General features: G+C 41.2%; 4 protein-coding genes across 4 annotated transcripts; 2 read left to right on the forward strand and 2 right to left on the reverse strand.

Moving 5' to 3' along the window:
* The first annotated feature begins 472 nt into the window (after positions 1–472).
* Positions 473–6,362, forward strand: LOC140799606 (pyrophosphate--fructose 6-phosphate 1-phosphotransferase subunit beta-like). Its single transcript, XM_073153988.1, has 16 exons — positions 473–717; positions 843–1,004; positions 1,093–1,214; positions 1,614–1,667; positions 1,819–1,925; positions 2,071–2,176; positions 2,483–2,546; positions 3,062–3,150; positions 3,971–4,102; positions 4,253–4,423; positions 4,503–4,618; positions 4,805–4,916; positions 5,196–5,280; positions 5,683–5,727; positions 5,814–5,882; positions 5,974–6,362. Exons 1-16 carry the CDS (start codon positions 537–539, stop codon positions 6,048–6,050), a joined length of 1,692 nt encoding a protein of 563 aa, XP_073010089.1. The 5' UTR covers positions 473–536; the 3' UTR covers positions 6,051–6,362.
* Positions 6,363–6,657: 295 nt separating this feature from the next.
* LOC140799605 (formin-like protein 16) lies at positions 6,658–10,432 on the reverse strand. The gene is made up of 2 exons (XM_073153987.1): positions 9,064–10,432; positions 6,658–8,113 (listed from the first exon to the last, which is right to left on the reverse strand). Exons 1-2 carry the CDS (start codon positions 10,299–10,301, stop codon positions 6,787–6,789), a joined length of 2,565 nt encoding a protein of 854 aa, XP_073010088.1. The 5' UTR covers positions 10,302–10,432; the 3' UTR covers positions 6,658–6,786.
* Positions 10,433–12,084: 1,652 nt separating this feature from the next.
* Positions 12,085–15,431, forward strand: LOC140799942 (uncharacterized). The gene is made up of 5 exons (XM_073154506.1): positions 12,085–12,632; positions 12,722–12,968; positions 13,948–14,046; positions 14,140–14,348; positions 15,220–15,431. Exons 1-5 carry the CDS (start codon positions 12,175–12,177, stop codon positions 15,293–15,295), a joined length of 1,089 nt encoding a protein of 362 aa, XP_073010607.1. The 5' UTR covers positions 12,085–12,174; the 3' UTR covers positions 15,296–15,431.
* A 1,481-nt stretch (positions 15,432–16,912) lies between these two features.
* Positions 16,913–18,532, reverse strand: LOC140799880 (probable galacturonosyltransferase-like 2). Its single transcript, XM_073154398.1, has one exon. It carries the CDS (start codon positions 18,295–18,297, stop codon positions 17,179–17,181), a length of 1,119 nt encoding a protein of 372 aa, XP_073010499.1. The 5' UTR covers positions 18,298–18,532; the 3' UTR covers positions 16,913–17,178.
* Positions 18,533–19,646: the final 1,114 nt, after the last annotated feature.

Genomic DNA, 19,646 nt, shown 5'->3' on the forward strand with positions numbered 1-19,646 from the left:
TTACTCATCAGTGTTTATCTTAATCCAAACTTACGGAATTTGGAAAGATTGATAAACAACACATTAAAATACTCTTGGGTTAGGATTACGGAATTGTAATTAAATACCCTATTTTCTATTCTCAACAAGAGGTTAAAAATAGAAAATAATAATAACTAAACTATTTTTTTTCTTAATATAACCCATATTTATGATGATATCTTAAAAGGCATTGTAATTTTATATCACCAAGAAATAAGAAGGAGAAGTATATTAAAAGAAATATTCACCTAATCGGACGGAACCAATATGTCAATATGACGACACGATACCGGATCCGATCCATCCTTCCCACCCACCGATCGGCTCAAAAAAACCGTCTACTACTCTTAGTCGGCGGCGACTTAACATCCTCGCTTATTTTACCTTGTTACTCGGTGACGACTTCTATCCTCTTGCCCTAACCGAACAAACCGCCTATATAAGGAGATCACACTATATAGTAATCTGTATACTGAGTTCCTTGGTTTTCTCCTCCATTTCTCCTCTCTCGATCGATGCAAATGGCTGCAGACTTAGCAAACGGTGGCGGGAAGGGGCCATCGCCGGGAAGGTTCGCCGGAGTATACAGCGAGGTGCAGACGAGCCGCCTCAACCACTCGCTTCCTCTCCCCTCTGTTCTCAGATCTCCTTTTAAGATCGTCGACGGTCCTCCGAGCTCCGCCGCCGGAAATCCCGGTAAAATCCGATCCAGACAGACCGAGATCTGCTCTTTGGTTTCTTTGTTCGGCGTTTTGTTTGGATTCTGACCGGATTTGGATTTCGAGGTATGGTTTTTATGATGGGCTGTTGTTTGATCGCAGATGAGATCGCGAAGCTGTTCCCGAAGCTGTTCGGGCAGCCTTCGGCGATGCTGGTGCCGACCGGCGCAGCGCCGTCGGAGATGGGAAAAGGGCTTAAGATCGGGGTCGTTCTTTCCGGAGGACAGGCGCCCGGAGGGCACAATGTCATCTCTGGGATATTTGGTGAGCAAAGTTTGATGTCTTAGTTTGAAGTGGATGATTTAACAGTTGATTTAATTGGTTGTTTTTTCCGCTATCTTTTGGTTCGTAGATTATTTGCAGGAATGGGCGAAGGGAAGTACCTTGTATGGATTCAAGGGAGGTCCGGCGGGAATCATGAGATGCAAATATGTTGAGCTGAATGCGGGGTTCATCTATCCTTACAGGAATCAGGTAGTTAGTGGTTCGTAGAGGTGCAAGATTGCTTATGAGGCTATATATATATATAATTTTTTTTTTTTTTGCATCGAGCTTTTCCCCTTGCATAATACCGAAGCTCTTTCATTTTTTTTTCCCATTTGATGTAGTGACATTGCATTTTTGCCGTTGACACCTTAAATTAGATTACACTTTTGGTGCAAATATCTAAACCACAGACCTTGGTTGTTGTTGGCATGTAGCTATTTGTACGAGTCTTAGGTGGCTAATCACCAACTACTTCTTGATGTCTTTTTTACAACTACTATCTGCAATTTGTCTTTATAGGACTTTCTATATGATAATATGGATATGTAAATATATGTTATATTTGAATGAGATTTATGACTGCAATATTGATTTTGAATTCAATAGGGTGGATTCGATATGATATGCAGTGGGAGAGACAAGATTGAAACTCCAGAACAGGTGCTTCTTGGATTTTTATATTTATATGGCTATAAGAGAACTTCTCATAACATGATGTCCATTACGAAATTCTGCATTAGTCATAAGGAAGTATTTCGCTTTTCTCTTTTTCTTCAAAATCTTACTTCTAGTTACATGACTATTTGCTCAGTTTAAGCAAGCTGAAGAGACAGTCACGAAACTTGATTTGGATGGACTTGTCGTTATTGGTGGAGACGACTCAAATACTAATGCGTGTCTTCTTGCTGAAAACTTTAGGTAGAACATTCAATGCAACATTTAAATTTGATCTCCTTTTCACTTCTTTTCAAGTAATTTGATACTTTTTAGTTTTTACATATATTTTTATCAGTTCCTATTCTTATTTTAGTTAATCTTGTCTCAAAATTTATTTGATTGATAGGACAAAAGATATGAAAACTCGGGTTATTGGATGCCCAAAGACAATTGATGGGGATCTTAAAAGCAAGGAGGTTCCTACAAGTTTTGGTTTTGATACAGCTTGCAAGGTGCCATACAATGTTTTCCCTATTGTAGCTCTAAGTCTTCAGACTTTCCACCTTGACAGTTAATTTTTCCTTGATATGAGAGTTACAGAGAGGGTCTTGATGGATTATCACGACCTACTTTGTATGTTTAGAAGTTGGTACTATTTGCAAGAGTCTGAATTCAAAGAGATCAGTGGGCATTCTTAGTAAATAAAACAGTGAATTTTTTTAATGTGTTCTGCTGTACAAAGTCAATGCAGAACTAGGATAGTCTAAGGCCACATTCTTGATATGATAACCTGACGGTTCTTCCTTTTATAATTCCAGATTTATTCTGAAATGATTGGAAATGTGATGACAGATGCACGGTCAACTGGAAAATATTATCACTGTAAGCTTCTTGAAGTTTGTAAACTGCAAAGTGGTCCCATTTTTTCATTTCCTGCATTGTCAGCTGCAATTATAAAAATCTGCTCGATCCTTCTAGTGTTGTGGAGTTCTAGTCTTAATCTTGCCATCTGTTACATATATAGAATAGCATGGGGAGCAAGTCTTGCTTTCCCATCCAAGGGCTAGTTGAGCTTGGTCTAGTTGTGGAATTTATTAGGTGGAACCGTGGAAGCTATTTAAAAGAGAAAACCTTGCTGCTCCCTTCCTCTCGACTCCACTTTACAATAAAAGAGAAGAAAAAGAAGAAAGCAAATAATAAAACCAAAAAGGGATTTTCTGCGCAATATGAATCGTCATTTTGTGTTTTTCCTTTGCTACATTTTACCTGTAGTTACACACTTATTGCATATGTAAGCACTTAGAAATTATCGGAATTCCTGTCTTCATGTAATTGCAAATCTATGTAATTTAGCTTTTCCCAGACTTTCCTATAAAATGCTCATCTTGTTTCTGTAGTTGTGAGGCTCATGGGACGTGCTGCTTCTCATATAACATTAGAGTGTGCTCTGCAGACGCATCCAAACATCACTATCATTGGAGAAGAGGTCCTTTTCGTCTTGTCACATTTGTTTAATATTTTTCTTTACCCCTTTGCATATTACATTCAGGAAGTTGCAAAAAATTACTTTCATGCTGTCAAATTTGAAAGTCATTCCATGCTCAGGGAATCTCATTGGAGATATGGATGGCATGATATGTATTGAAAATCAAGTTCAAATTCGAAACCAGGATATATAGTTGAGAAATGATTTAATTCCTTTTACGTATACTACCTTTTTGAGTCTTCAGTAAACAATGAATATCCATGAGTTTTATTTGCTGAAGAGGAAAATAAGTTGCTCATATAGATATACATGTACATATAGAACACTGGAAAAACTGATTGTGTGAATAGTAAATATGCACCAAGAATTTTAGATGCAAGAGGAAATAAGAACAAAGTAGCATTTTATAGATCTTATAAGGTCATCAGAATGACGTCATGTCCGACATGTTGGCACCCTTCAAATCCATATGGATTATGGCATTTTTGAGTATCATCCGCAAAATATGGTGGTAGCTGTTTGGCTTGTCTCTAGATAGAGTCATATTTTACTCAATTCACCTGTTTTGGGCAAAGTTCTCTGTCATATTAAGTGCTAACATGTACTTCCTACTACTTCCTGTGATATTTTGTCATTTTTCTCTTTAAGGTACCTTGGACTTCATTGAAGTCACTGTTCTTTACTAGGTTCCTACCTAGCCTTGATGTAATATGATTATTTCGAATGATTTTCATGCAAGTTAATCTCCTATGGTTTTCTTATTTCACTTCTTAGAATATATTGTGTGGTTTATCAAATTATGATTTTCATTATGTTGTAGGTGGCTGCCAAGAAGCAAACACTGAAAAATGTTACAGACTACATTACTGATATCATCTGTAAGCGTGCAGAACTCGGCTATAACTATGGTGTCATCCTTATACCAGAAGGCTTAATCGACTTTATTCCGGAGGTACCGCAATTTACTTTTCCTAGTTCTTTGTGTCACTGACTGACAGTAGAGGCCATTTGGAATTAACTTCATGATCTTGTGACTTATTTTCCGATTTCAACAATCAACCATCAGTTAGAGGTCTAATATATAGTGTTTCTGTATTTCCAGGTTCAACAGCTTATTTCAGAACTAAATGAAATCTTAGCTCATGATGTCGTCGATGAAGAGGGCTTGTGGAAAAAGAAACTTCCGGAAAAATCTCAGCTTCTCTTTGAATTTTTACCACAATCTATTCAGGAGCAACTTCTGTTGGAAAGAGATCCACATGGAAATGTTCAGGTAGCTAATCTTTTAAGGTGTTGTGTCTTTTATGTCAATCAACTGGCCATTATTGACTAGTTTTCCATTATATTGTCAGGTAGCAAAAATTGAAACTGAGAAAATGCTTATCTCGATGGTTGAAACCGAGTTGGAGAAGAGAAAAGCAGAAGGAACTTACACAAGACAATTTAAAGGCCAATCCCACTTTTTTGGGTAATGATTCACTGTTTGAAGGGTTATAGAGAAACCACTCCTGCCTTCATGTTTGACCTTCACCTTTGTTATATCTTTTCTTTCCTTACTTTATTATAGAGTTCTCGATAAAATTTGATGACTTCTAGTCACATCCTTTTGTTCCTGATATGACATTATGCCTGCACCATGGATTTAAATTTTCAGTTATGAAGGGAGATGTGGTTTGCCTACTAATTTTGATGCTACATATTGCTATGCATTGGGTTTTGCTGCCGGTGCTCTTCTCCAGTGTGGAAAGACGGGCCTCATATCTTCGGTGTGTTACCACTTACCAAGCACTATAGACTTTAATTTGTCTCTCGGCACATTCTGCTAATGTCTTTGGGGTTCAAAGTTCGTTGAATGTCTATTGAACTACTTATCAGATTTGAGAAGACCTAGCTAGAGCTTTGTGCTTCTAGTGTCATTCTAGATCAATGTTGGAAAATTATCCTTATGCATGTTTAACTGGTTAAATGTACACTTCACTTTTTTTTGGTAGATATGTTAGAATTTTTTAGAATTTTTATTTTTCACATTGTTTGCTTAAATCTAGGTTGGTAACTTGTGTGCTCCTGTGGAGGAATGGACTGTTGGAGGGACTGCATTGACTTCGTTAATGGACGTGGAGAGGAGACATGGTAATTTTTTCTTCATCATATCCTGAACCTTCCCATCTCTCAATCTTGCTCCTTTTTGTTTCCTTGTAAACTAGATTTTCAGACAAAGTTCTCTGATACTAATGCATATCATGTTTAGCTCCATAATTAGTTCTTTTGCACTTGGAATAACATTGTTGCAGTCCTTAAGAAATAAAATCATCGTCCTTTGTAGAATGCACATCAACATGACTTCATCAGGGTTTTGATTGTCTCAACTTCTTGCTGTGCCATTATTAAGTGTATACTAAATAAACAGAGCCCAAGTGCATCTTTAATTTGTCAAAGTAAATATAAATCAATTTCTGATATGCATTAGTTTTTTCCTATTGTTTTGAATTACACGGCATTTTATGGTTAAGTGGCATGTACGCTCCTTTTCAGGTAAGTTCAAGCCAGTGATCAAGAAGGCTATGGTGGAGCTCGAAGGTTGAAAGCACTTTCTTTTCCCTTGATTACTTGTTATCTACCAGTTCTTTTCTTGAGTTCACCGTTTTCCTACTAATTACTTTCAGGTGCACCATTTGGAAAGTTTGCATCTCTGCGAGATGAGTGGGCCTTGAAGAACAGATACATCAGCCCAGGTATGTCATCAGAAAGACAGCACTTCGTTGCCATGCTGGTCCAACATTGAGAACTAGTGCATCCCTAATAAATTCTCTTCTTATTCGACAGGTCCAGTTCAGTTTATTGGTTCTGGATCTACTGATGCTAATCACACCTTAATGCTGGAACTCGGTGCCCAGGCATAGAGATGCTGAGATGCTTTGTTGCTGTTAGACATCTTACCGTTTTGCTGGGAAAGCATAAAAGGGCAACTGCAGTTCCATTATTTGGATCTGAATAAGTTTATCGAGAGTTACGTGTTGAGATTGGCATCTCCTGGAAAGAAAATAATTGTCTTTTTGATACTTCTTCTTTCATCGTATTGTATTATTTTTTTCACTTTGTTCTACGTTAACGGCATCATTTTAGATACCTGTGTTCTAGGTTGATCCAAAGTAAACTAGGCAACACGTTTGTGTTCCGAAATTTATCTGGAGGAATAATGCCTCGTTTTCTTTTGCCTTGTGCTGCCCGTAGGATAATAGAGTAATAAAGACATGTCGAAATAGTATATGATATTGAAGCTAGAAAGCGTATCGCTCTGGAGTGGTTTGATATTTAGGCCACACACCTTTTTAATGCATTAATAACTATTTCTTTCTGTCCAAGGGTTTTCATACAATAATAATAATAATAATAACTATTTCTTTCTTCTACGGGCTACGGACTACGGTCTACGGGACATCCAAATTTTTGCGGCACTCGACAAAAAGAACGACCGTGAGCATATCCAAAGGTAAAAAAGACAATCCAGAAGCAATCCGATATAAAGAATTTCATTTCACTAACTCAATAAATAAATCAATACACACTATACACAACCTCTACACCTAAAATTCACAAAATCCAAAACACATAATAAACCCACTCAACCAACCAACACTACTCCTCATCACCGCTAGAATCTGAGTTCGAATGCTCCGACATGAAGTTCGTCGGCAAATTCGGAAACCTCGCCGTGATTCTCCTCGTCATTCTCTTCCCAGTGCTCGAACCCTCCGCCGACGAGTCACTCCCCGTCCTCTTCACCGCTTCTCGCGGCGGCGGAGGCTTCTTCTGCTGCAAATTCTTAGCAATGTCCACGCATGCCTGATCTACCATTCCTAAGAAGTCCTTAACTATTATAAAGAGCTGCAATGCCTGTGCATCTCTATCCTTGGTTGCTCCTGCGTGGTAGTACTCCGTTGTTCTCTTCACCAACTCTAAGACTTGCACCTGTTGCTCTCTCACCGCCGCGAGCTCCTCCGCTGCGGCCGCCACGAAGGCCCGCATCTCACTCGCGAAGCCATCGTCGCCGCACGAGTCTAATAACTTCTTGATCTCCGATATCCCCCCTCCGAGGACGCCGCATGTGCCGACGAGCGCGTCGTAGTCGATGAGCGCCGCCTTCTTGACGTTCGCGAACTCTGCGCTCAGCCCGCCGACCACCGGGAGGCCTAACTTCATGTACTCGTTCTCCCTCTCTTCCTTTCCGCCCGCCTGGGGCTGGCTCGTTGCGCCGCCGCCGAAGCCCTTCATGCTGTAGTCACGGTTGACGACGCAGCGCTTGCCCTCGGTTCTGACGACCTCCTCGACGATGAAGTGGAGCAGCGTCGTGCTCCCATCGCTACTCTTTACATCGGAAAGCTTCCTTAGAGCAGTCAAGTTGAATGCCTGTGCGTTCCCGCGCGCCGTGCCGGCGTTCATCCGGTTGCCGGCTTTGAGCACCGCCTCGAGCAGCTTCAAGAAGAGGCCGCGCGTCCTCAGCTCCTTGCACGCCGATTCCAGCTTTTGTAAGTTCTTCTTGACGATGGAAACGTCGGAGGCGTAGTTGGACTTGAACACCAACGCGTCGATGCGGGCGAAGGGGGAGGGGACGTCGCGGAGGAGTTGGAAGAGGAAATTCTCGGCATCGGCGAGCCGAGCTGGATTGCCGGAGAACTCCCGGATTATTTTCTCCTCGTCTTTGGTCGGGGCGATGTGGGAGAGCTTCTCGAGGATGTCGGGGGCGAGGCTGCCGTTGCCGTCGAGGAGGGTGTCGAGGATGTCCTGGCGGCTGACGGTAAGAGAGCGGAGGACGATGGCAATGTTTTGGGATTTGCGGGAGTCGAGGAGGGAGATCTGGGCTTCGACGGCTGCGGCGGAGGAGGAGGCGTTGCTGCCGCTTTGTGGAGTCTTCCGGTTGGTGGCCAAGGTGCCAAAGAGAGCTTCCATGATGCCTTCGTCAACCCTGTGATTATTAAAAAAACATTAATTAGTACCGAGAGCTAAAACGAATAATAGTTTATTAAAAGTCAATATTATAGAATGGATATTACTTAGGATAATTAAAATTAGACTCCATGAACTTAGTTTCAGACTCTTTTACGAATCATTTTACTGTTATGTGACATTTGAGAGAATTTTCATAGCTTACGGAAGTAATGTCTACCAAAATAAAAAATAAAAAATAAAGGAATAGACGTGGAAATAAGCAATACCTCATGTAATTATTCATTTTACTTATTTTAGTCACTTGATTTTAGTCTAATTTTAAATTAATAGATAGGCCGGACGGAATTAACTCATCAGTAAAGATCATATGGAGTCTCTTCCCATGATTATGTTTTTATTAATTTCTGCGTGTAATTTTAGCAAGTAAATGGAGATTTCTATTGTTGTTTGCATTAGTATGAAGTAGTCTTCGATTGATAGCTGGCTTATTAATTGTGAAAAGAGGAAGATACAAAAAGCCACGTTCCCATTACTCACCTACTAACTATTATCAAATTATAAACTCAATGATAGAGACTGATAAAAAAATTCATATTGTTCACCTAAAATTGGTCAAATTAAGCCGAGAGATTAGAAAGAAATTTTCCAAAGTACGAAGACTGAAGAATTCAACAGGATATAAGCATTCAATCTAGATTTCTATTCAGAATTATATGATCAAAGAAAAGAGATAGAAGGAACAGGGAAAATTAACGTCATTTTTTATTTTTATAAGAAAATAAGAAAACCATCGACTAATTATACGAGAATATACTAACTTTTTCATAGATAAAACTTACGAGAAATGATCAATTAATTATAATATTGAATTCACCCTCAATTTAATAAAAGAAAAGAGAATTTTTATTTCTACCTCTTATTTTACTTTTTTATTATTTGGTAAATGATCGAGTGCAAGCAACTTACTTGAACGAGCCGTCGGTGATCCGATCCCACACCATCGAGTGGTTCGCGTTCGCCGGATTCATCTTATCCCAATGCAGAGGCTTCATCTTCTTCTGCGCCGCGTCTCCTCCCGCTCCCATCTGTGGCGGCGGCGGCCTCGTAGACGCCCCACCACCTCGCGGTGGCGGCGGAGGCGGCATTCCCGGCGGGACATTCTTATTCCCCGACGGTGGGCGGGGCGGCGGAGGCGCCGGAGGACCCTTAGCTCCCATAGGCGGCGGAGGAGGTGGCGGCGCCCCAGGACGCTTAGGTGGCGGAGGTGGTGGTGGCGCACCCGGTAGCGGCGGCGCTCCGGTGCGTGGAGGAGGAGGAGGTGCTGGTGGCGCAGCGGATGGCGGGGGTGGTGGTGTTGCCGCCAGAGCTGGACGTGGCGGGGGCGGTGGCGGCGGTTGATTTGATGTTCCGGGAGGCGGCGGTAGTGGCGGTAGCGGAGGCAATTGTTGTTGACTGGCCACGGAACTCACGGCGACGACTGCCGCCACCTCCGCCGTCTCAGGCGGGGGTGTCGACGAAGCCGATCTCCGAGGTAATGATGACCCATCCAACCGTGAATCAGCTGCCGATTCGACAATAACCACCGAGATCGGCGAGTGGGGGCTCCCCCCTCCGGCCTCGGAAACTGTCGAATTCGAATCCGCCGATCCCGACGCCCTCCTCCGTCGCCACCTCCTGTCATCCCGATCTCCGCCTTCATCCCCTCTCCGCTCGCTCGACGGCTCCGTCACCGATCCGTGACAATTCGGGCACCTCCTCTGGTTCTCTCCTTGGGTTTCCCTCCAATAGATCGCATCGAGCCCATTCTCGTCAACGATGACGCCGTTAAGGTTCGATCTCGGTCGGAGCCGCTCAAATCGAGACCTTCCCTTCGAGAAGGGGTTCTCCCCGGGCTTCCTCTTGGAGTCCTTCTTGGCAGAGTAGCGGAGGAAGGCAAAGCAGAGGAGGCCGGAGAGGGCGAAGCAGCTGGCGGCGGTGGCGATAACCGCCTTAACTATATCGCTGCGCTTGGAGTGTGTCGTAGAAGGAGATGGAGTAGGAGAAGAAGTAGGAGGTGGAGGTGGAGGAGGAGGAGGGTTGACGAAGGCCGGAGAAGGATTGGAGGGGAAGAAGGTTTGGATGTTGCTGGATTGGGAGGAAACGAGATGGAGGGAGGTAAAGGAGAAGAGGAGGAGGAGAAGGCCTAGTTCGATCTCTGCAGCCATGGAGATGAAACGATCGATTATTGTTTGGAGGAGACGAAGCTAAGAAAGAGTAATCTTCTCGTATGCTTCTTATATTTAATTAAATTATTTAGACAAAAAAAAAGAAGAAGGTTGTAGGAACTTTTCTGCAGTTTCACAAAACATAAAGAATTGCAGCAACCATTCATGATCCGCCACATCCATTGATGTTGTAAATTGCTGCAGTTGAGGCAGCAGACGATCCGACAGTATCAAGTATCCTTTTCGTTTACCAATTCGTTTTCCGATGACAGGTTCAAAGGAAGTGCTGGGGTTGGTGCGCGGCCGTGTGGGGCCCTTATCCAATTCGCGGACGGCTATGATCGAGCTCATATGACCAAAACGCCCTTAAAAACTATATAGGAAATTATTTGTCGAGATGTTTGAACATGGAGATTCTGGTAAAAGGCGTTAAGAGGAACGATATACGAAGCGTGAGTTTTATCGGACGCCGTCTAGAGAAACCGCAGCGACCCAATGGATCCTTTTCTCCTTTTTCTAGATTAATTATAGAGATAATTACACTACAAATTTTAACTATTGTTTACTTTTATATGCACCATCTATTTATTTTTTAGTGCTGATTCTTTAAACTATAAAAAATTTCTCATCCCGTGACGATATTAATATAAAATATAAACTATTTATTTTATTCTTAACTCTTTCCTTTTTATTTTCTTTCAAATAAAAGTAAATTTGTTCCTATAGTGCCTAAAATTAATTATATGATTAATAGAAAGATATTTAAATGGTTTTTCTGGGTAAGAGATAAAATAAATAAAGAGGTTTAGATATACCGAGTAATATTATAAATTTCACAGGATTATTTTCTTAATTAATGAGATACCAGTCGAGGGACAAATATTAATATGATTTTATACTATAAGAAGTGACTTTATGAATTTAAATTTGTACATAATATTTGAAATTAGTGAATGCATACTAACTAATTCCAATTATATTATATTAGTTAGAATCTGTCCAAAGGAATCCAAAATCTCTACTCAATGTGAGAATACATACATATATGCAGGTATGCTTCATTAATAGTTTATCTAAGTTCTAAAGTCAACCTCTACACAAGCTTAACCTTCTTTCTCGCCTCTTGAAACGTTATATTGAGCATATATTTATCCCTTTTTCCTTTTCTTTTAGGTGGTTGGTGTAATGATGTTAGTTGGAACTTGGATGGGAGGGAAATTTTTGGATTAATTTAGTGCATTGTAGATTAATTTATTATAAAATCCTATCGCACGTTGGGTACATTTTGGACAATCGATCATTTATTATGTTCTAATTTGACAGTAATTATATAATTTACTAAGACTAATTCAAAATGCAGCGAAGCATCTGACATTAATTAGTTTCTTAGCTAGCAGGGAAAAGTAAACCAGCAAAGTCAGCTATCAATGGTCGAAGTTTACAGTTAAATTGCATCCTAACACTTCTTTAAATTAAGTGATAACTCCAACCATCTCTATTTACCATCATTTTCAACAACTATCTATGAAACTATTATTTTATCTAAATTTCTTTATCAATAATCATTCGTCTTATATTTATTTTTTCATAAAAAGAAATATTATTCACCATTAGATGGCCTAAGAATATGCGTTAATGAACAAAGCATGACAAAGGCTGGCCTAACCCCAAACAGCGTAATGGCGATCTAATCGGTTATCGGAGTCCTTCTTCTTAACGGGTTCAAAATCCAAACAGATACGACACGTGGTTGCTTCATTGTCGTCAACGTCTATATCATATCAAATCAAAACCATCTCATCTTGGGACAAGTCAAATCTGAGTGCCGTCGTCGTTTCCTCGTTCCTCTCGCCTCTCTCGCCTCCCCGCGGCCATGGCGGCCGTCCCGAGAGCTCTCCTGCTCTCCCGCCATCTCTTCCCGCCAAACCAACTCCCTCCCCTCCTCTCTTCCCGCCATCTCCTCCCTCTCCGCCGCTCCGCCCTGCGAAATTATAATCCCCTTTCCTCTTCTTCATCCTCCAATCATATCCTCTGCTGCGTCTACTCCGGCGTCGATGGCGGAGGCGGCGTCGCTGACGAATTCGTATCCACCCGGGATACCGGAGGATCTGCCGTAGACTGTGAGTTCTCCGCCCTCGCCGATGTGCTCCTCCGGATCGAGCCGCTTGACACCTCGGTCGTCGGGAAAGGGGTTTCGGCTCCGGCAAAGGATTCCATGAAGCGGGCGATCTCCGTCATGCTCGGGGTTCTCCCATCTGACGAGTTCGACATATCGATTAGGGGTTCGGAGGAGCCGCTGTACAAGCTCCTTTGTTCCTCCATCAACACCGGGTACTCTATTCATCGCTTCTCTGAGATCGGAATTTTATATAAGTAGCGGTCGATTTGATAGGGTGTTCTATTTTTGGAATTCTGTGAAGGTATACGCTCTGGAATGCGGAGTATAGGATGTCCTTGACGAGGAATTTTGAGAGCTCTCATCGGAGCAATGAAGCTACGGTGGGTTCCTCTGAAGAATTTGAAACGCCTGGGAAGGAAAGCAAAGTAAGGGGAGGAGGAGAGGAGGTGGAAGATGTTAATTTTGCTTGTGAGAGTCTAGGGGATTTGTCTCCGGCTGCCTTAAGCTATATTGAAAAGCTGAAACTAGAATTGGTGATTGCTCAGAAGGTGCGAACATTTCATGTAATCTAAGAATTATGTTTTCAAGTATGCTTATATATTACTCCCTTAAGCTATAGGTGAGCAGACCTTTTTAGTCCATAGGCATAGCTTTTAAGTTTAAACAATGTTACCAATTGTAAGTATGTAGTTTGATCATGAGCTGTTATAAATCATTGGTTTCATCTCTTTTAGGCTTGCGGACATTTGGTGTAAGGGTTACATAAATTATAAGGAAAAAAAAGAGTAGCGGAAAGTTAAAGAACAGAGAAATGGACATAGTGTCTGTTTTGATATTGTATAGTTGGCTTTGAAGCCACAAGTGTAACGAGAATCATGTGTAAGATCAAATAAACGATTGCTATGAACACATCTACTAAGCTACCAGCTATAAGGTGATATATAAGGGAGTGCCAATAAACAAGAAGCCTGCAGTGTGGGTCCGAAAGTACTAGCTATACATAAGATTACCTTGTTACCATGATACTTTTTCCATGCCTTGAACTCACTTCAAGGCGCATTTGGAAGTCTCAATAATTAGGCCAAGTGTTGTTCTCTCTCTGACAGTCCGATTATATTTGCATATTCTGTAAGTTGGCTGGGAGACCAAATTTGCTGTGAGGGCAAATAAGCATAGAAGCACTTTTGGAATGTGTATGTATGCAAGGATAGTTCTTTCTTTGTGTTCTGAGTGTTAGTAAATGCATGCTAAAAGAGTAACCAAAACTCAAAGCTGGAACAATTTAGACTGAAGTTGGCATTCTATCAACTGAAATGTGGTCAGGGCATGTGATTGAGAATGTGACATATTATTATCTGGGTAGAGATGTATGCAACATTGGAATAATTTATTTATTGTTTCTTGTAGTCATTAATTAGCCTTTAGAAGCATCCTATGCAGCTTGGGCATTGAGGTAATATAATGTTATACTTATTTGATGTTAATGTACTTATTACTAGAGTTAATGAAATTCATATATAACCTCAGGAAATAAATGCTGAAAAGTGGGAGAATATGTTGCTGGAGCATAAAAAAGAATACGACAATGACCTATTGGAGTACCTGAGATCATTGGATCCTGTTGTGGTTAGGCTTCAAACAATGCAATGAATTTCTCGTGGTCTGTGCCAATTAATTTTCCATCAATATCTTATAAAAATGCTAAAATAATATCAACAGGTTCGTGAATTATCTCAACCATCATCTTCAGAGGTTGAAGAGATCGTTCAACAGCTTGTTCAGTCAATACATCTAAAAGTTTTTGATGGTGATAACCATAGAATGTTGCAAAATTTGAGCATAGGGAAGGATGGTGTGGACCATAGTCATGTTGTCGATCAGAGTCAGGCCAGTATTTATCGAGATTATCTTGCAAATCTGCTCTTCTGGTAAATATCCTTCGTTGAGACAAGCTGCTTCTTTTTCTTCTTCTAGTCTTACTCTTAGAACTGAAATCAAATTTCTTGATGCTATTTATAATTCGAAGATTTAATTTGCAGTTCAATTTATTTGTGTGCCACTTTTTTCTTTTTTTGAAAAGAAATTTAGGCTGATTCCAATTCTGAAGCTTAGAAGTAGAACAGAGTAATTTGCATTTCTGTCCTTAACAACAAACAGATACTTGACTTTTAGAACAAGTTAAAGCATATCATGTATGGAATGATTTATTTTATCATTACAATTGTAGATATCTGGGCATGAAAGGAGTGATTAGTCAGTCTCAGGCCTCTAGCGGATTCCAGATAATCGTCAGATTATTTGTTGATTTGAGGGCAAATATATTGTCAATACATAGTATCCCCAATGATGCCTATCACCAGCCTTGGCCAAGGTTGATGGATGCTTCGGAGAGTAGGATTAATTTTGCACATAATCCGGAAACTCAAGCGAATGCATTCTAAATAGAGAGTCATAATTAAAATAAGTACTTGCATTTTGACTAATACTCTAGTAGATATATTTTAACATGAAAATATGAGACTTGCAGCTCAACTGAGGTGGATGTGGAAACTTGTTCATGCTCTAGTGCACTCAACAAATTAAAAGGTAAGCTTGAAAATATAGGAAGTACAAAAGAAACAACGAGACTTCTTTACTGCATGTTTGTGCTGACTGAGGAGTTGACCTGGTGATTGTACTACCATAGTTTAACAACCACAAATACTGATAAAGTCATTGAGATATTACTGACATTACCTCCTTATGTTATTAGTTTACTATCTGAAGTAACTGGTGTAATGTCTTCTTTTTTCTTCTTAGGTGTATGCTACTGGGTCATCATTTGAGAGGCTTGGAGAATAGATTGCTTCTAAACTGCATTACTGGGTTAGTGTAAAGAGGAAGAAGAGTGAGTATCAGTCAAAATCACTATACTAGTACTAGAATTTTTGTATGTGTTTTATTTCTTAAATTTTTGTTCATTCCATCTTGTATTATTATCCATATGAAATGCAGTTTGTCAATTATTGATAGCTTTGCTCTCTTTCCTTCCCTTTGCTCGAAGACTGAATCAATAAGATACTGGATTCTAGTTCAGGTGCCAACCTAGTTAATATCGTCGCATCTTTCCTGATACAAAATTACTCCCATTTTGCTGAAATGGTGTCTTCTCTATTGGTGGTAATTTTGCTGTATAAAATTGCAAACGGTATCTTCTCATCTGTTACGCTTCTTTTTTAGCCGATTGACGCAGTCATTATTGTGTGCTAGTAGATAACATCAATCCCTCATTCTTTCCCCGTCGTCCCAAAATTGGAGATTTCATTTTTCTTCTTCCGCTTTTAATTGCTAAAACAATTGTTGCACTTGGCTGTCCTCCCAGTTTTATCAGAACCTTGGTATTATGCTCCAGCTCACTTGGTATGATGCCCCGACAACTCGTGGGAATTCTCTGTCATGTCGTGTTTTGTTTTTGTTAATTCAAACATTATACAACTATTACAGTCTGAGACACAGAAAAAGAGGATAGTAGGGTGATAAATTTTGACATAATCTCATTTTGACTACAAGAGCCTTAAAAAAAAAAAAGACAACTTTGACGAATTCAAAGGCCTGAACTCTATTGCACCCTCGCTACCAACCCACAGCAAAGCAGGAACCAAAATTTCATCGATGTCGGGTTGGATTGCATGTTTGTGCCCCAATGGGTTAATCAAAGTGGGATATCAAAATCACCGAAAAGAAACGATAGACAAACAAAATTAGAACCGCTCTCTTGACCTGACCTGTAATGCCAGGCAAGACGAGCTCTTTGCAGTGGGTCGGCTGGTCGAATGCCGTTTTCTATCATTATTTTTGAAACTTGTAGACCAAGTTGGTCACCTGCTTATCTAATTAACCTGTACACTTTCATGACAAAAGAATACCTATAGCTATAGTCAGCTAACACACACACAGTGAGAGAAAAAGAGCAACCTTTGGTTGGGCCCCAGTTAATGCAGGCAAATCATTGGACTCTGCGCCTGCAATTGCATCCACTTTTTATATTGGATACAGATTGTCATTGGTTGCATCCAGCCTGTATACAGAGGTCTACCAAGATTACAATCATATTTATATTTAATTCCCACCACTAACTACATTCATTATTAGAAGAAAATAAATAAATAAAAACATCATTTATTTTCGCCATTTCTGAATCTACAAGTTATGAGAGACATCACGAATCCTTGGATCACAAAGGTTAATCATTTCGCTCTTCTTTTCGTGGTCTAATCTCCACAAAATAAAAAGGCATTAAAGGGTATTAAGATTCTCGAAAGCACCACCTGTCGAGCTTCCATTGCTACCTAGCTTAGAATTTACACCGCATCAGATCATGACAACCATTTCAATGGAGACCTCTGCCTCTATAGGAGACGAGAGATGGAAAATTAGAAGGAAAAGAACACAGCATAATAGAAATAATCCACACACACACACACACACACACAAAAAAAGAAAAAGGAAAAAATTTAACAAATAAATCTAATCTTTATTCAAATCAAAAGATAGAAAGTCACCAACACTTGTTGGCCTTCTTTCCCCATGAAAATTTCCAAAGAACTAAAAAAGAAAAAGAAGAGAGAAATATATATAACCTTTCTATCAACAAAGAAATAAATTGATTTCCGTCGCATCTTTATACACCAACGAAGTAAAGAATCCAAGAATTAACCTTCCTCTTTTCTCTTTCTTCACTGTACACTCGCCGGCTCGGTAAAATTTGATACCTCGTATCTACCAAGAAAAGATTGAAGAAGAAGACGGCGCCATCGACGCCGCTGCCACCGCCGACGCCGGAGAGATATAGAGGTCGTACGGTACCCATAGCCGATCGAGCGGGCAAGGACGGCCGGCGTCGAGCCGAGCCCACGGTTTCCCTTTTCCACTCCAATGCATCAAGCTGACCGGGCCCGGATGCAACGGCCGGCAACTCCCCGTCAAGTTATCCCCTCCGAGCCCGTGCTGATTCCATCGGTGATCGACTCCTTCCACTTCCCCAGCAAACTCCAAAAGGAATGGCGGCAACGATCCCAGTTCGTATATCCTCCTCTCCTTTTGCAATCGCATCCACTTCTCTATCCGATTCCGGTAGTTTCCAGCTCTCCATCGGCGGAGATCTATCACCATCACTCCCGTGTTGAAGTAGCACGGCTGGCGGCGCCGCCCCTCGAAGACGCGGAACCCTAGCTCTGGATCGTTCCAGAATGCAGGGGTGAAGTAGCGGGTGAAGTTTGCGTGGCAGTACTGGGGGGCGGCGACGACGGCGGCGGCTGGGAGGTGGGTCTCCCATAGGCGGCTGACGTCGTCGACGGCAAGGATGTCGGAGTCGAGGTAGATGACGCGGGAGACGCAGGACGGGAGGAGGTCGGCGAGGTGGTTGCGGGCGTAGTTGAGGGGGTTCTCGAGGGCCGCGCGGACGGAGGAGGAGATGAGACCGGAAACGAGGGAGGTGGGGAAGGGGTAGATCCGGAAGCGGAGGGAGGGGAACGAGGCGGAGACGACGGCGGCTAGGGCCTCGTCGCCGGAGCCGGATGTGATGAAATGGAAGAAGATGGACTCGGGGCAGGAGGCGTGCTTGAGGAGGGAGAAGACCGCGGCCATGGAGCCACGGAGGTAGTGGGCGTCGAGGGTCATGGCGACGTGGACGAGGTTAGGGTCGCAGATCTCTCCAGCGGTGGAAATGGGGCAGTCGTCACCGTTGCGGAACTGGGGAGCCTCAGCGAAGCGGGGTAGGGCGGAGGCTGCTGCCGCGGCGCCTCCTCCGCTGGAGATGGGACGAGCCGCCGAGATAGTCGGACTCGACAAGAAGACGAAGATGAGAATAAGGATAGTCATGGCCGGATAAGAATCCATGGCCGCGGCCCCGTTAAGGTACGCTTATTCTTCTCTCCTCTTCTCTCTTATTCTCACTTGCCCTAATTCTCGAATAAGAATTGGTCGGTAGTATAAGGGTCGAATAGTCCTATTATAAAGCGGAGTCGCAGAGAGAGAGAGAGAGAGAGAGAGACGCGAATATCTTTTACTTAAGTCGACGTGAAACCGCGTAATTAAAAAACAAAAAGCCACTTGGATTATTATACTTAATACTTACTCCAGGAGTTAAAGAATAGGGAGCTGTTAATATACGAAGGCGAAGGGTTGGTGCGTTGGATTCGAGGAAACCGAACGTGGCGCAATTTTATTGGCCAACATCCCTTTGCCTAACAGCTTTGGAGCTTCCGATTTTAGATTTCTTTATTCGTTCCCAAGGCTTAGTAGTTGGAGATACGTAATATTATATGGGATTATTTTTTTTATCGGGTGCAATTAATTTAATTTATGGCCACTAAAATGGTTGGATAGCTGGACGGCATCTTGTGCACTAATAACTGATTAAGATTTTAATATGGCATATGAAATAAATTCGAAAATTACAAGTTTGCACGTCGCTAGGTTTTACGTTTATAACAACCTTTTAATTCAAATTAACGGCAGTCGTTATATAATAGTTTAACATCTCTTTTGTTAGTTATGGCTTTAATTAACTTGGTTTTATGTTGTTTGAATAAGTCGTAAGGCTTTATTTAGATGGAAAGTGCTACCCATGTTCATGAAAGGGACTGCCATTAAAATAAAGTCTTCGGCGTAAATATGTTTCTGGTATCGAAAAATAATAGAATGATATCTCCGTTTAATTGGGATCGTATTTCTAATGTTAAAACGTGGTATAATTGGTGTGATTTTTTCTTCTTTCTATTTACAATTAAGCTAATAATTATATAGGAAAAATTACTCAATTAAATAAGCTTTTTGTTCGTCACTCTTCATAAAATATATATTTAATTCTCTATATTCAAACAATTATATACTAATTCCCGGTTACTAGTATTTGTGAAATAAACCACACATTACGATAAATTACCCTTGATTATAAGGAGGGAAACATGAATTTAAGTGGATTATTAAGCGGCATCAGTATTAGCGAAAATCATTAAAATGACGTTCTGTTGTCTTCTGTTGACGTGTAGCTGTTGCTGGCCCATGGCCGTCATAGAAGACGTATTACAATCATATATACAAAGATCAGAACGTGTCAATTTTAGATCCGCAGTGGTTGCAACGATCAAGTCATCTACTATATTAAAATTGCATGACAAGTACCCGAGAAAGTTCCTTCCTTAGCGATGACACTTTCGATTTCGGAAAGTCCATAGAGGACAGCA

The sequence above is a fragment of the Typha latifolia genome, chromosome 13 (genome assembly GCF_019914945.1).
Source record: "Typha latifolia isolate L0001 chromosome 13, TyphaL0001v2, whole genome shotgun sequence".
NCBI lineage: Eukaryota > Viridiplantae > Streptophyta > Magnoliopsida > Poales > Typhaceae > Typha > Typha latifolia.